The 14626-nt window shown below is 47.8% G+C and overlaps 1 protein-coding gene across 3 annotated transcripts in view; it reads right to left on the bottom strand.

Annotated features, from left to right (window-relative positions):
• SMG6 (SMG6 nonsense mediated mRNA decay factor) overlaps nucleotides 1-14626 on the bottom strand; it is a 184546-nt gene that overhangs the window by 90395 nt on the left and 79525 nt on the right. For all 3 annotated transcript variants that reach the window (XM_078873763.1, XM_078873764.1, XM_078873765.1), the window contains exon 14: nucleotides 5100-5301. In XM_078873763.1, coding sequence (XP_078729889.1) covers nucleotides 5100-5301 — 202 coding nt within the window. The remainder of the gene's footprint in view (nucleotides 1-5099; nucleotides 5302-14626) is intronic.

The following is a 14626-nucleotide window of genomic DNA, read 5'->3' as shown; positions in this document are numbered from 1 at the left end:
CCTTTCCCCGCACATCCAATTAGCACAGTTGAAGTTCAACATACATACAATCATGTCAAGTTTCAAGGAATACCCTTGAGACTCATGGGTTTTCATGGAGTGTCTCTCGGCCAGGCAATGGATTAGCACGTTTTTTTAATGGCCCAAAAATAATACTCTCAGTCTTATTTATTGCAGTGCACCAGCAGCTGCTGATGGTTCTGCTCTTATGTTAAAGTCAATTCCCAAAGTTGTTCTTTGCTCACAGCCTTTCTACGAGAGAAAAAAGCAAAAAACTAATCGTAACTATCCAAGGTTATTATTAATTCAATGACCATGGGAGTGTTCACTAAGTGGTGTACATTAGCCCATTGCTGCTGCGCAAACCCATTCGGTAACCCACACTGTAGACTCGCTCTTGCATGGGTGAGTTTTTTTAAGTCGAGGCCTTGCTGAGTTTTGCTACTCAGTTGATGTCTCTCACTCCAATCAACTTGCTTTAGCCCACAGTTGCCAAGTCTCATGGAGAACAAGAAAAAACTGCTTTCAAAAACAAGCCCAAGCCTGCATCCAGAGTTAGGGGTGGAGGGGGGGGCTACAAAATAAAGGGGCAGGGCGTAAATGAGAGGAGTGAGGGGAGGAGTGTCTAAACAGGACAGTGGCGGGCCTAAGCAGGAAGGGGATCGGCCTAAAACGAAAAGTTCGGGCCTAAAGAGGAAGGTGTGGGGCCTAAGGTGGAAGGGTGCAGGGCCAAAACAGGAATGTGCAGAAATTTGTATTTAAAGCTTTCGTGACTGCAGGGATTCATCTTCTTGGTTCTTTCGGTAAAGTCACGTAGAATGGAAATAATAAAATAATAAAACGAATGTGCAGCTTATAAAGAGGCGTGGTCTCTCCTCCCCCTTTAACCTGTATTTAAGAGCTTGCATCTTGAATCCCTGCCTCACTTGATGCAGCAAATCTGGCTGTGACGGTCCCACCTGATGACGGAGACTTGTGTTGCCTCCGAAACGTCGTGATTTTTATTTTTATTAATTTTTATTTCATTTTTTTACCTACGTGACTTTACCGAAAGAACTAAGAGTATGAATCCTTGCAGTCACGAAAGCTTCAAATCTAGAAGGAATGTGCCGCTTATAAAGAGGCGTGGTCTAAACAGGAAGAGGGGCCTGAAAGAATAATAATAAACGGAGCCCGAAAATTTATCCGAAATAAGGGTCCTCCAATTGCAAAAGGCCCAAAAATGCAAAATTGTTACTCTCAAAAAATGACAGCAGCTAAAAATTCCGTGTATATAGAAGTACTTCAACCATTAACTTTTCCGATAGATTCAAATAAGGACAGCAGGTAGCAAAAACTAATTGTTGCATATGCGCCCGCAGGCCAACTAGTTATGGTATGATTATCTGATGAGGACTACCATAAACACTTGATAAAAAAAATACTGTTCCAAGGAGAGAACTGGCAGCAGATTCAAGGTTTTTACTCTGGCGCAACGGCAAAACACAACCACAACAAGCACATAATCCCAGGCTTTATCAACCACCACATCTGCTTGGAGGCCTGCCAGCCAGCTCTCGGACCGCCCTTCATTGCTGCCATTATCACGCACCTGTGGCTGCCCGGGTCCTTGCGTAACCCTGCAGTGATTATGAGCGAGGGCCAAGACAAAGATCGCCCGTATAGCCTTAACAGACTCTTTGGGGCAAGTGCTGTTAGTGAGCACCTATGAAGGTCTGCACAGCACACGACGAAGGGGATGGGGTGGCCAGCACCCGCCCCGCCGCCTTTGTGACACAATGTTTACACACCACACGAAGTACTCATTTGAGGGTGAGTCGACCTGGGGAAGCCTCAGGACCGGTTCAAATATTCGCCACTGTTATTGATCATGAGCGGGAATCGAAGTCGGGTCACCGGGTTCGTAGCACTAACCGCTAAGACTACCGCTCCCCACACACACACACCCACGTGTACACACATGTACGTGTGCCATGATTCTAGATTTGAAGCTTTCGTGACTGCAAGGATTCATATTCTTAGGTTTTTCGGTAAAGTCATGTAGGTAAAAATTTTTTATTTTAATTAATAAAAGTAAAATAAAAAATAAAATAAAAATCACGACGTTTCGGAGGCAACACAAGCCTCAGTCTTCAGGTGGAACCGTCACAGCATGCTCGCTGTATTAAGTAAATTATTTTTTATTTTACTTTTATTAATTTTTATTTTTTACTTACGTGACTGAAAAAACCCAAGAATGTGTGCCATGATGCCCTACTTGCACACAAGCTGTGTATTCAAACCAACATGGAGCCACACACCCTAGCCCTATCAGATAATCTGAGCATCGCTGTCAGGATCTTCTACTGCTGCACCTCACATTGAAAGCAAATCTCTTACAAAGACATATGTTCTCCTGAACAAAGCATGATAAATGATGTCTAAATAACACAGCCAATTAAAGGGAAATTGCACGATTATGAGTCAACAAAGCAATGGTTGCATGCTCAAATCCTGACCGAATTGGGTAATGATGATAATGATGACATTCGTATATGATAATAGGTTGAGCGATTGTCAGGGGTCAATTTGAGGCTGCTACTGTAAACAAATATGCCTGTTAATGCATCTGTCTACCGATTAGTGTGTGTTTGTGAACGCTGTTAGTGTATGTCAACTAACCCACTCCTGTGTGAATGTTGTTAGGGCGTGTGAACTAACACACTGGTGCGTGAATGTTGTTAACGTGTGTGCACAAGGCCCATCGGTGTGTGTGTGCGAACATTGTTGGTGTATGTGAACTTAAGCATTTGTGTGCGAATGTTGTTGGGTGCGGAGGATTGGATAGTGAAAGGAGAAATCACCGTCGGTGCACGCATCTGCCCACATCTCCAAGCTCGCCTGATGGCAATTAGAAAGGCCATTTTCAACATCACCATCTTCAAGGGTCAAGTAGGTCAGTCTCAAAGGATGGTCGGCAAAGGCCCAATACATCCAAGGAGATGACACTCCATGGCACCACACCCCATCTCAGGGAAAGCCTTGGATGCCGCAAACCTTAAAGAAACCCGACAACCAGGCGTGAAGAGACCATCAACTTGCCTTTTCCTTATCATGGGCAAGCAGCTACCCTGATCTTAAAATAATTGAGTACCAAGCCCATCTCAAACTCCTCAACCACAAATTTTCCCAAGTCTATAAATTGAGTACCACTTTATGGAGAAGTCAACTGTGGTTGTCACGCCTCTGCCATAGGAATTGTGTAATTTCTGCCACCAGCTGTTGGCTGCAAACTAGAGATGAGCACCACCTCAATGCTCAGCCGAACAGAAGATCACTATGACTATATGATCAAGGTAACGATTAGGATGCTAGTGGTGGTGATGATTCATGATAAAGATGATGATGGTAGCAGCAATGATTGCCATTGTGCTTACAATTGTAAGCACGACGGCATATGCCGCTGGCTGGGTGGCCGAAAGTTTAGCCCTTCTTGCTACTAAGCCAGGTGGCATGGAATTTAATTGTTCCTTTCCTGCAGATGCAGACAATTTCCGAGCGTACGGACGACGTGAATTGTCATGTGGACATTAAAGACCTCATGGTATAATCGCAAAACAGTTGGCCACTGTGTACCCACCAATCCTGGTTGTTCGTATTACATATGTATAATACGCAAATTTAAAAGCTCAAATTTTTAACCTGATAATAGCAGCAGTCACCGTTTGAACAGTTCGCCAGGTCCTCTCCCGTAAATAACATTGAATAAAAGACCTTAAGCGACTGACGTATATGTTACACTACAAAACATATATTATGCAGCGAGTAAATTACACATTGGCAACAACACGTGTTCGCTGCGGGAAAGAGGACACGTCCCTACTCTCTGCAGGAGTTCGATGTAGAAAATTCCCCAAAAAATGACACCGATCAACAACAGCCTTTCAGCCAGCTCATAGCACCTGCTCACAGCTTGGATGCTATCCAGTCCAAAATGCATCATTCTGCAGCAGTAACAACACTCGAGGCGTTGATCTAATTCACACAGCACGTGGAGACAGACCTCCAGATGTAAAACATAAGAAATAGAAAGTACACACAGACACACAGATCCAGATATCACAAATAGATGTATACGTCACATGGAGATATGGCTCCAGACACTACAGAGATGAACACACATAACACACAGACAATTATGTCACACACAGAGACCCAAACACACAGATTACATACACGGAGACACAAAAGACACCAGACATCACACAAAGACACAGGTCCACTGAGACACACACACACACATCACACAAAACCTCCAAATCTCAGTAACAAATAGATTATTGGACATCACACAGAGACACACGTTCGTCACAGACACTGACGTCACACACAAAGACGCATCGACACAGCTCCGTGGACAGCACGGCTCACATAGCACCATGGGTAATAAAAAGTCAGCGAGAACGTCAGCAGCCTTAGAAGCACACGCGTACCATCGTCCTCCGCACCCACCCCAATAGAATCCTCGAATCTACCAGCCAGCGAGGAATCCTAATGCAACTGGATGCCGGCAGCCATTTCACTACCCTTGAGCACTACTGCCTCCGCAACGGCATCTGCATCACTCCGCCGTGCATGAGACGCCGGCAAAACCCAAGGGGGACACTCTGCGGCATTGGTCAGTGCCCTGCAGGCAGGCCTCTTCGTCGAAAGCACTTGGAAGACATCGCGTCGCTCGAGATGCTCTGGAAGCATCCCCAGAAAGTTGTGGACTTTTTAAGAGAAGTCGCAGTGGGCGGGAAGGGGGGGGAGGTCAGGCAGGTGCCTTCGCCGCTATGGTGCTGGTAGCACAGCAGCAGGGGATCTGGTGATGGGTTTTTGAGGGTGATTTTTTTCTCTTGTTGGTGTCCATGAACACAGTAACACACAATGGGACTAATGTTACACGGGAAACCCGCGTTATGTCTTTGATAAAAAAAAAAGGGAGCACATAAGCAAAAAAAAACCGACATGATGAACGAAGTAAAGTGCCGAATGACGGAGCATCTTTCTCGTTTGATCGTTTTAAAACAAAAAGGAGGGAGGGAGGGGAAAAGTGGCCAGGGAAGTTACAGCCTCACCTGGTCGGCGTCCTCTTGCACGAAGCAGGGCTCCTGCGGCGCGGACAGCAACGGCACGAATCCAGCGAGAGCACGGTCCTCATCCAGCACCAGCGGCACCAGGCCCGGCCCGGCCTGCGCTTGCAGCTGCACCTCGCTCACTGCCACACCAGCCAACGCGTTGCACAGCTCCGCCAGGGTGCTCCACGTGTCCCCGCACACGCTGCACACGCCACGCGAGCCATGGTTAAGCTCCGGCGAGCGTGGGTCAAGGATCACAGGGGATGGCGCACGGATCATATAGGTCACGGGCCACAGCGCGCGGATCGCGAGCAATGCCGCTGGGCGAATTGGTGGCTGGAGGGCTTACTGCTGGGCTAGGGATAGTTGCTGGTTAAATTTTTCACTCGTGTCTGCTGCAGAGCGGACCCCAAGGTTAATCATTCATACTTTGAAATACCTTATTTGCTCGCATTTATTTGATGGTCATCTCTACCAGATCGACCTTGTAAAAAACAGCCCATGCAGGGTCAAGTTCTTACGTGGTGAAGAAAGCTCTCCGATTCTGAGGGTCTTTATTTATAACGAGGTAAAAGCCCGAATTGAGACCTAAAATATGAATGTTAAAGTTGTCTGCATTTAAAGTAGAAAAAAAAGCATTACACAGATTGCGAAACAAGAAAAACAGTTCATGAGATATTCAGAACAATTTTAGAAACATACACATATAAATCTAATCAAAGTTAAGTAAAAAATGTAGACGTAAATTAGTCTCGTCCAGAAAGGCTTTTAAAATCAAATATATAACAAATCTATTGCCCAATCAAGATGATACATGTTTCATGAAGGTTTACTGGGACAAAACTACTTAAAATGCAACACAATCAATATTGGTGCACTTATTAGGAGTATCAAATATGCAAGTGGATTTGCCAAATTTAGTGTTGACTTTTTGGAAGATGGCATGAGCATTTTAAATTACGAAATAAATCATTAACTTTTTCATCGGAATAAAACATCCGATCGTACCCTAATTCGGTAAGATGGCAGCAGCACATCAGTTCCACTTTAAACTGACAAGAACACCGATATAACAACTGAATATTGCATACAAGAGTAGACAGGGTAGACATAAGACATTCAAATACAATATGAAGTGAAAAAAGTTATAAAATGGAGTGATTGTTAGAATTGTGACAACAAGTGTAGAGGAGTGACGTCGCAGGGAGTGACGTCAGGGGGGAGACCCCTGGGGGGACGGTCACGTCATGTTCCAGGGGGGAATTTAGGGGGAAGCCCGTGACGTAAGAGGGGTCGTCGTGGCAGCCGGGAACGGGAGAGGTTGGAGGTTGGGACCCGGAGTAGCGTAGTCTGACAGGAGGCTAAGGGTGGCTACTCACCCGACCGGCCGAAGTGCAGTTAGCCCTCGGCCGGTGCAGGGAGGAGAGCCCAGATAGCCGGGGTGGTAGCATCCCCAGGACCCGTGTCCCCTGGGGAGTATAGTCTAGGGCAGGGGTCGGCAACCAAAATAACAAGAAGAGCCATTTCTTTCCAATTCGGTACAAAATTCAGTATTTCAAGAGCCGCAATGCATCTGAGTACATACTGTACATACGTACATATTGTCAGAAAGCAGCCCGTAAAGAGCCGCATGCGGCTCCGGAGCCGTAGGTTGCCGACCCCTGGTCTAGGGCGTCCCTTGTTAGGCGTAAGCCGGTGAACCAGTTAGGCGTAAGCCCCAAATAAACTTGGCGCGAGACCCCTACAAACTCACCTGCCTCCGTGTCGTAGTTTGCACCACAACACAAGATAAAAAAAAAAGCATTTCTTAAAAATATTCCAACTGTGCTATCGACGGTAAAGCCATGGGACGAAGAATCCATTTGGAAATCTCACAGCAGCGCAATTCGTCACGTGAGAGAACGACCCACAGAAGCGGATCTCAAAGAGCTACCTCTGAGATCCCTTCAAGTGACCTCTAGTCCACACAGTAGGGGGGGGGGGCAGCACTTTGTCTCCCCCACTGACCAAGGGATTTGAATGTCCCTTTTGAAGCAGACAGTCAGGTTTGTAAATAACAACCGAGGGCACTACCAGGCAGCTGTGGGAAATCAATAGTAAACCCCTTCCAGACTCTAGGGCCAGGGGGGTGTGCAACAGGCCACATTAAGAATCTCCTAGCGCTCTGTGGGCCGCGGGGGTCACGTGGAAACGTCTCAAATTGTCACGTCGGGTCAGCGAGAACGACATCGTGCTTGTAAACAACAACATGGGCCTTGGTAGTCCTGTTCGAAAGCGAACAGCCCGCAAGTCCCTTTCAAATGGTGCTCGAAGGCCAGTTACAATCTACGCGGCCGTACACCAGAGGTCACACGAGCTGTAAGTCGCGCACCCTAACTCTGGGAAGGCTAATGCAACCCTTACAAGTTAATTCCTGGGCAAGGGAGGAAGTAGGCTTGACTGGCAAGAACCTCGGTGCCTCAATTGGCTGCTACGTGGAATAAATAAAGGACATTAAATCAATGGATCTCATTCCACAAAACAACATTTGCGCTCCAATATATAAATGATCAAAATCAATTTTCATGCAGCCACTTCACGGTGCAACTCGGGATGTATTTGAATGACATAAGCCGACGTCATTACCACAAAACGTGCAGCCGGTACAGATTGTACCTACTCCAAAAAAAACCCCAGTGCAGCGAAGGCTTCCCACTCTTCATGGAAGCTGATGAGTTTGACTCTTGGTGTAAACTTTAAACAGCACAGCTTATTTGTTTTAAGAATTTCCCTATAAACGACTTGACAGCACTGTTGCGATCCTTGAAATCTCCCACTGTTGTTTTGAAAGCGTGCGCTGGAGCAGCTTACTCTTCAGCGCCATCACGAATTCACAAACTATCCGCACCCCACCGCCCCCCTTGCATCCATTGCCACTCCCCACACCGCGAGACCCAGGGAAGGAAGGAGCGGCGGCGGAGGGAGCGGGTGGGCGACGAGAGGGAATCGTCCAACGCCTATCGGCACGCATCGGCAGGCCACACTCCATTACACGCGTACACACGTACACGCGTACACACGTACACACGGTGCGTGCAGCAAATAACGACAACTACCAAAACAACGGCGGTCACTTAGGCCGCGCTGAATTATTGAACTTGGGCAGTCAGCTGATCTGCGCGATTTGGCGACGTAGTAGTGGAGAAATGCGGGGAAGCTTCACGCTCCATCCACCAAACATAGGCTGCCTGCGGGTGAGGCGCATAAGGGAAATAAATCTGCAAAACTTGAGGATGCCTCTCTGTTAGATGTTCCAAACAATCTCTGAAAAGCGAAATGAAAGGCAGCAGACCACACATGGGAGCTTCCGAGTGTTTCTGTTGGTCCAGGACGTCGCTCACGATCAGCAAAGCATTTTTACAGCTGAGATTACCGCTGATCCCGCTCCATCTGAATTGAAATCTTTCGGCAAGGTCAGGGGTCGATTACTCAGGTCCACGTTTGGGCGATGCCTACGGCACAAGCGATCCCGCAGTGAAAGCAACAATTATTTCTGATTTATCTCTTCGAGTGTTGTGCCTTTTTTCATTGCGCTGTCATTCTTTATGACCTGATAATCCCAATGCAAAAACAAAACAGCTTGCGTTCCCGACTCCGCTGCGAACCTGTTTGTTCGTGAAAAGGGGGACCACCCCCCCACCTTTCATTCAGCATAAGGCATGGATATCCAGCCATGTGGGTGCAGCTATGCAGTGTGCGACACGCAATCGCAAGGTTCCGGGTTGATATCCTGGTTGGGGTGGTTTCCTTAGCCCTCTTCACCCTTCCATGGTCAATGAAACGAGCACCACAGTCGGTGCGGGAACTAAACAGTGGGCATCCTCTTGAAGACTCCTCTACCATAGGAATGTGGAATTTCCTTCACTGCCTCAGGGCTGTAAAAACAGGAAATGGAGTGCCGTTACTACTCGGCTGGGCAGGAAACCACTTGTGATGAGGCGTGTAACGATTCATCACCCCAACGACTCCATGAATATGAATATTCACGATTCGAAGATGCGATTCGCTTCAAGAATCGATTTTTTTTTGTCACACGTCTACCGTCTCATTGGCATTGTTATTGAGTTTTCTTGCGTCATCGTTTGTAGCATTTGATGCATTCCGTAACTAACGTATTCTTGCACACACGCTGTGATGCGTGTACCTTGAGCATACGAATCAATTTTAAATGGGGAATTGATGCACTGTTACGTGCCTGTTTGGTACAATTGGTTTGCTGAAACTGAGATGAAATAAATATATGCGCAGGGGACCGTTTAGAACACAATTCATTTTTTAATTGTGATTAATATTAACGCACCAGTGAGGTTGGTCAGTACCTAATAATGGTACTTGAATAAAAGCAGCTTTTTGTTTGTTTTATATACATACAGAGAAGTCACCGAGTCTGAAGAGACTGATTGGATAGAATAGTGTTAGTGAGCACATACTTACGTGGTTGGTTAAAGCCTGAGGCGACACTATAAACAACATCACAAACACCCAACCACCTTTGTCTCCCAAGTACCGACATTGACCGCAACACACCAGGTGCTCACTTTAGGCCCGAGTTGACTTTGGGGAGGCCCAGATGACGTTCAAATTGCCACCAGTGTGAAATGGCCGGGGAGTTACACATACCCTGTTCGCTCATATCACACCGAGGTGCACTCACAAAATTAGCCACAACACTGCTCCTGAGACAAACATACACACAGACACACAGTAGCAGCTTTCCTGTACGCAGGTAAACAGCACCACAGTGGCGGTATTCCCACAGGTTCAACCCCAGGCCGAGTGCGCTAGCTGTGCTGACCCCGCTGTGGGACACTGTCGATGCGACGCGTAGCTCCGCGCTCGCCCGCGTTGGAGCGGAGCGGCAAACTAGTGTCTCTACGGAGCAGGCCAAAAAATGTCATCAGATTTGCTCCCGAGAATTTACACTCAATCTCGGGACACATCTTTTAGAAAATGAACGGCGCTGCTCCGCGTTCCGCGAGTGAACCACCGGTAAACGTTCATGCTCGGCGTGCACATGTCTGCGGCTGATAAGGGCTTTCTAAGATTGTGGCAAATTACGTGTGGCAACTCCAGTTTATGTGCGATGGCTCACAGCGAGAGGGCAATTTAAAACGTGCAATTGATGCACATATGCTCCGCTGATTTAACCATATGTATGACACATTAGTGTAATGGACTTCAGGTGAACTTCCAGATAAATTTAATGAATTCCTAATACTGTCTTTGTTTCACAAACAACTTTAGCTTTCATAAACTATACATTTGCTCTTAAGGAACATTGTAATGTCATAACGTGAACTGGATGTGCAAGTGAATGTCAATCCCTTTCCACAGAGCCGGCCTTCATCAGAGGGCCACGGAAAACATCAAACTTACCCATGGAAATGGGATTGTGATTAGATTATGTAAATTGTGGGAAAAAATCCAATTGCACTTTACGGTTGGCTACGTCCGGTGCGTAAGATGTTCAATATACAGACGTACATTTCATTAGAAGAAGAAAATATACCAAAAACATGCTCACGCGCCTCCTATGTGAGGATGGGCATCCCCACAGCAAGCAGAGTGAACACTCTTCAGCCGCGACAGGGAATCTCAAGCTCTTTGGTTTCCACTCCTAATCCCACCTGAGGGTGAGGTCTTTTTTCATGCAAAATCATCATTGTGCAAGCACTCTTCTGTGAGACGGTGGGGTGATTATAATTCTCCGATGGTTGCAATAGAATTGGAAGTGTTCGTGGAACGATGCACTGGGTCCTCCAGTTCCCACCTTGGCCGCATCACAAAATATTCCGAGATCACAAGAGAATTAGAATGGGCCCACATTAACACGTGACATTACAGAGACTCAGTTTCCCACAGGTCTGTGAATGCAGTACGCACAACCAACTCCCAGATCCTACCCATAACACGGCTTCAACGTTAATTAGTACAGTCGACTGGAAAACTCGCAGCCCAGCGGAGTTTCACACATGCGCTTGATCCACCAACCCTTGCCTCCAAAGCACCAGATCACAGCCCGTGCAGACCCCCAAGCCTGGCTCAAAACTACGAGTGTTTACAAACAAAAGCATTCCAGCAAAAAATGGGCGAGACAATTCGTAAAGCCATCAAAGCATTGTCGCCGAGCTCATTCATCGTGGCAGCCGGTGTTCAGTGCAAGATGACGGCCTACTCTAGCGAACGTTGCGAAGCACCGCCTCTCAGAGCGAACGTCTGCGAAGCGACGTTTCGCGCGATGGCCCCTTTCGTCGCGCGAAATATGCCGTTGCACGCGCGCACTTCGTTACGTACGTACACGCATACCGGCTCGCAGCTGCCCTACTTCCTGCTGCAGGATTGCTCCCTAATCAGGGCTAGAAATGGGATTACTTGTTTCTCCTAAAAAGCTTTTAAATGCTATTATGCGGCCACTGCGCCACGCGCAGGTTTGCTAACGGTGCCATGGCCACAAACCAGGCCCCCGTGTGGCGCTGGGCTGCAGGAAAATTTATAAATTTAACATGATCACCGCTAATTGCTTTTACCAAACTACCCCCCCGCGATACATCACAACACATTATTTACGCTCACTTGTGTGCAAAGACAACGCGAGGCGGCAATGGGCACGAGAGCCGCGCCTGCTGACAGCGGAGAGACTTCACGTTTCAAGACGGCCCGGGACCCTTTTACGGCGGGCCGTGGCGGCGGCACGTTAAGGGAAATTGCATCAAACCCTACGAGTGCCGCAAAGAAAATTACTTTGTTATCATTTCCAGGACAAGAATTCTCGTAATAGGACAAGCTGAAAATGCCGATCCCTTATCCCATTATTCGACAGCTTCCGCTGACCGCACGGGGCACTGCTCCTCCGACGTTGTCTCGCACGACAACATTCGCGATGTCGAGGCCGTTCTTTGCGTCGGTATTTCTTGCATGCTCGAGAACAGAGTAGAAGGGAGTGAAATGGTTTCCTTGAGTGCCTTTGCGATAAATACCCGAGGCCATTCAGGACATGGGATTCAGCAGCAGGAACATCGGCTGTACGGGTTTGCACTTCACAGCTCGCTTCCTTACAAACCTGTCCTTAAGTTGTGCACTGTTGATTTTACCAATAAGATTGCCGTTACTAATGCTGGGTCGCTGTTATAGCAGGTACAGACGCTCCCTGTTCATGCTTGTTGATGTTTATTGCTTCTGTTGCCGTAAAAGTTTTCCTGATTGGTGCCATCTATGACTGCTGTAGAAGACGTTGATGTAGATGTTATTTATGACTGTGACTGATATGATCTTATTTACAAACGCTGTGCAGGGCAATGATTTAAATTTTTTCTACTGCCAAATGTAGGCGGGTACGAAAGACAACGCAGATGTTTTTGTTGCTGCGACTCCTGCTGCTTCTGATGATGTCGCCCCTGCTGATGGCTTTGTTTGCGTGCACCCTCTCTGCTGCTTAAATGTTGTTGTTGACGTGAATGGAGCTGCAGTTATTTATTTTGATGTTACTGCTGCAGCTGCCATATCATCCCCGTTCAGTTTAGGTAAAGGAAAATGCCGTGGCGATGAATGGGACAAATCATTGTTGTGGGCTAGAATCAGTTTATTGCGGATGGGAGTTATGCTTAATTTGTTTTATCGATATTCTACATCGTTGAGACTAAACACAGAGGTATACTGCTGTAACCCTCACGCAGGTATTAACCTGTTATTACACCTGAAGCACACAAAGCAACAGACAGCTGACTCAAAGAATGAATGGCCAAATCAGAGCAAAGGCCAAGTATGTACCTCTGGGAGCCTGGGTTTGAGCCCCCGGCGTGATAGCAGAGGTTAAAATCTAAACATAAGCGCACGAGCGGAGCGGGTCTGAAAGCTGCGGCCGTGTCACTGGTGATTAATGCAGAGAAAGCTGCAGTGCAAAATTAGTCCTGCTCTATGAAACGTGGCGTAGGCCGAATGTGCATACCTGTCAACGCCTTATCAGTGCCCTACCTTATTACAGATCAATTCAGACCTTATTGGTCACCCCGTGCCCTTATAAATCTCAACGTTCATCCAACAAAGTTCCATCACAAGCAATGGTGGAGCCAGGATTTTCAGGTAGGGGGGGGGCAACCCCTCCAGCAATGAAAAATGATATGAGTTGTTAGTAAGTAAGGACTTGTCCCTTGCTTTTTATTCGACGCGTGTGCGGCGATGGCACAGCCATCGATTGAGGGTCGAATTCGAACCGCGTTGTGTGATCGGCATCGCGCTCGCTGAAGGTATGACTTCAGGGAAGTCGTGTACTGTATACACAACTGCGCACAAATCTGAGTCACTTATAACTGCTTTGCCATTACGTATTGCCAATTATGGACTCAGACTATTGTCCTATCATCTCATAGAGTCCCTTCTACACAGTGCCAGTGGGGGTTACAAAATGCCGATTTATTACTAATAAACTCCATTGGGGGGCACGTGCCACCCCTCCTCCCCCCACTGGCTCCGCCAGTGATCACAAGGGAGAAACACAAACAAAGAGGAAAAAAATGTGTTGCCCGTATTGAAATGGCTGTATGGTGTATGGACCTGAAAACTCGATTTCCCTGTACAAGAATACGGGTAGACCGTGTGGGTTGACAGCTATGAATCTGTGGAGTGAACATTGTTCGGCGAAGTTTGGAGAGAACACCCCTTGTGCCCCCACCGGAGGGTGCAGCGGCTGCCAGCGAGGGCCCTTCCACGCGGTGGCCGTGCGACGCGCGGCACTGCCGATGAGCGCTGCATCCCTCCTTGGTGCCGAGAGAGCGCCGTGCGAATTGGTGACAGCAAGCGACTCAAGACGGCTCCCCAAAGACAAAGATCCCCCCGCCGTGTAGCCTTAACAGGCTGTTGGGGCAAGTGCTGTTAACTTGAGAGGCTTTAGAATAAGACACGTGACAAGGACTACCATCAAATTCGCATTTCAGAGACTTCCTTTCTCCTACGTCATCCAATCTATGCTGCACTCACTCACGAGGTGTGATGAGCGGCAGCTCCTGGCGCCAGTGTCAGAAGGCAGCAAATACCTCCTCGCCTTCACCATGCGCAGGTGACAGGAGCAGGTGATGAATTGATCACTGGAATGTGCAGGTAAGGTGCAATGATAATAACGATCGTTGTGCGCCACGTCTGGGTTCAAGTTGAACGGGCTCCAATGGTGCCAGCGGGTGGAGGCAGGGAGCTCGAAGGAGTCCACTGTCATCACATTCAACTAAATCACCGGCACAGAGTACCTGGGGGGCTGGAAAACCCGGAGCAGAATGGGGCCACGCTGGGTGCAACCACCTGACGGACCCACGAGCCGCCCGCCGGAGACGACCAACGGCGCGCAGCCGAGAGGCAGGAGCAACGATGGCGGCACGTCTAGACACACCTACGCTAATTCCTCAGAAATTACCAAGCGGTGGGCAACACTGTGCAGTCCACCCAGTGACAACTGGCTCAGTGGTGAGCACCGCAGGATAATTATTTGTGTCTGTGTACGC

This window comes from Lampetra fluviatilis, chromosome 37 (genome assembly GCF_964198595.1).
Source record: "Lampetra fluviatilis chromosome 37, kcLamFluv1.1, whole genome shotgun sequence".
Taxonomy (NCBI): domain Eukaryota; kingdom Metazoa; phylum Chordata; class Hyperoartia; order Petromyzontiformes; family Petromyzontidae; genus Lampetra; species Lampetra fluviatilis.
The sequence above is the reverse complement of the archived record's forward strand: the minus strand, read 5'-3'. Positions and strand labels throughout refer to the sequence as shown.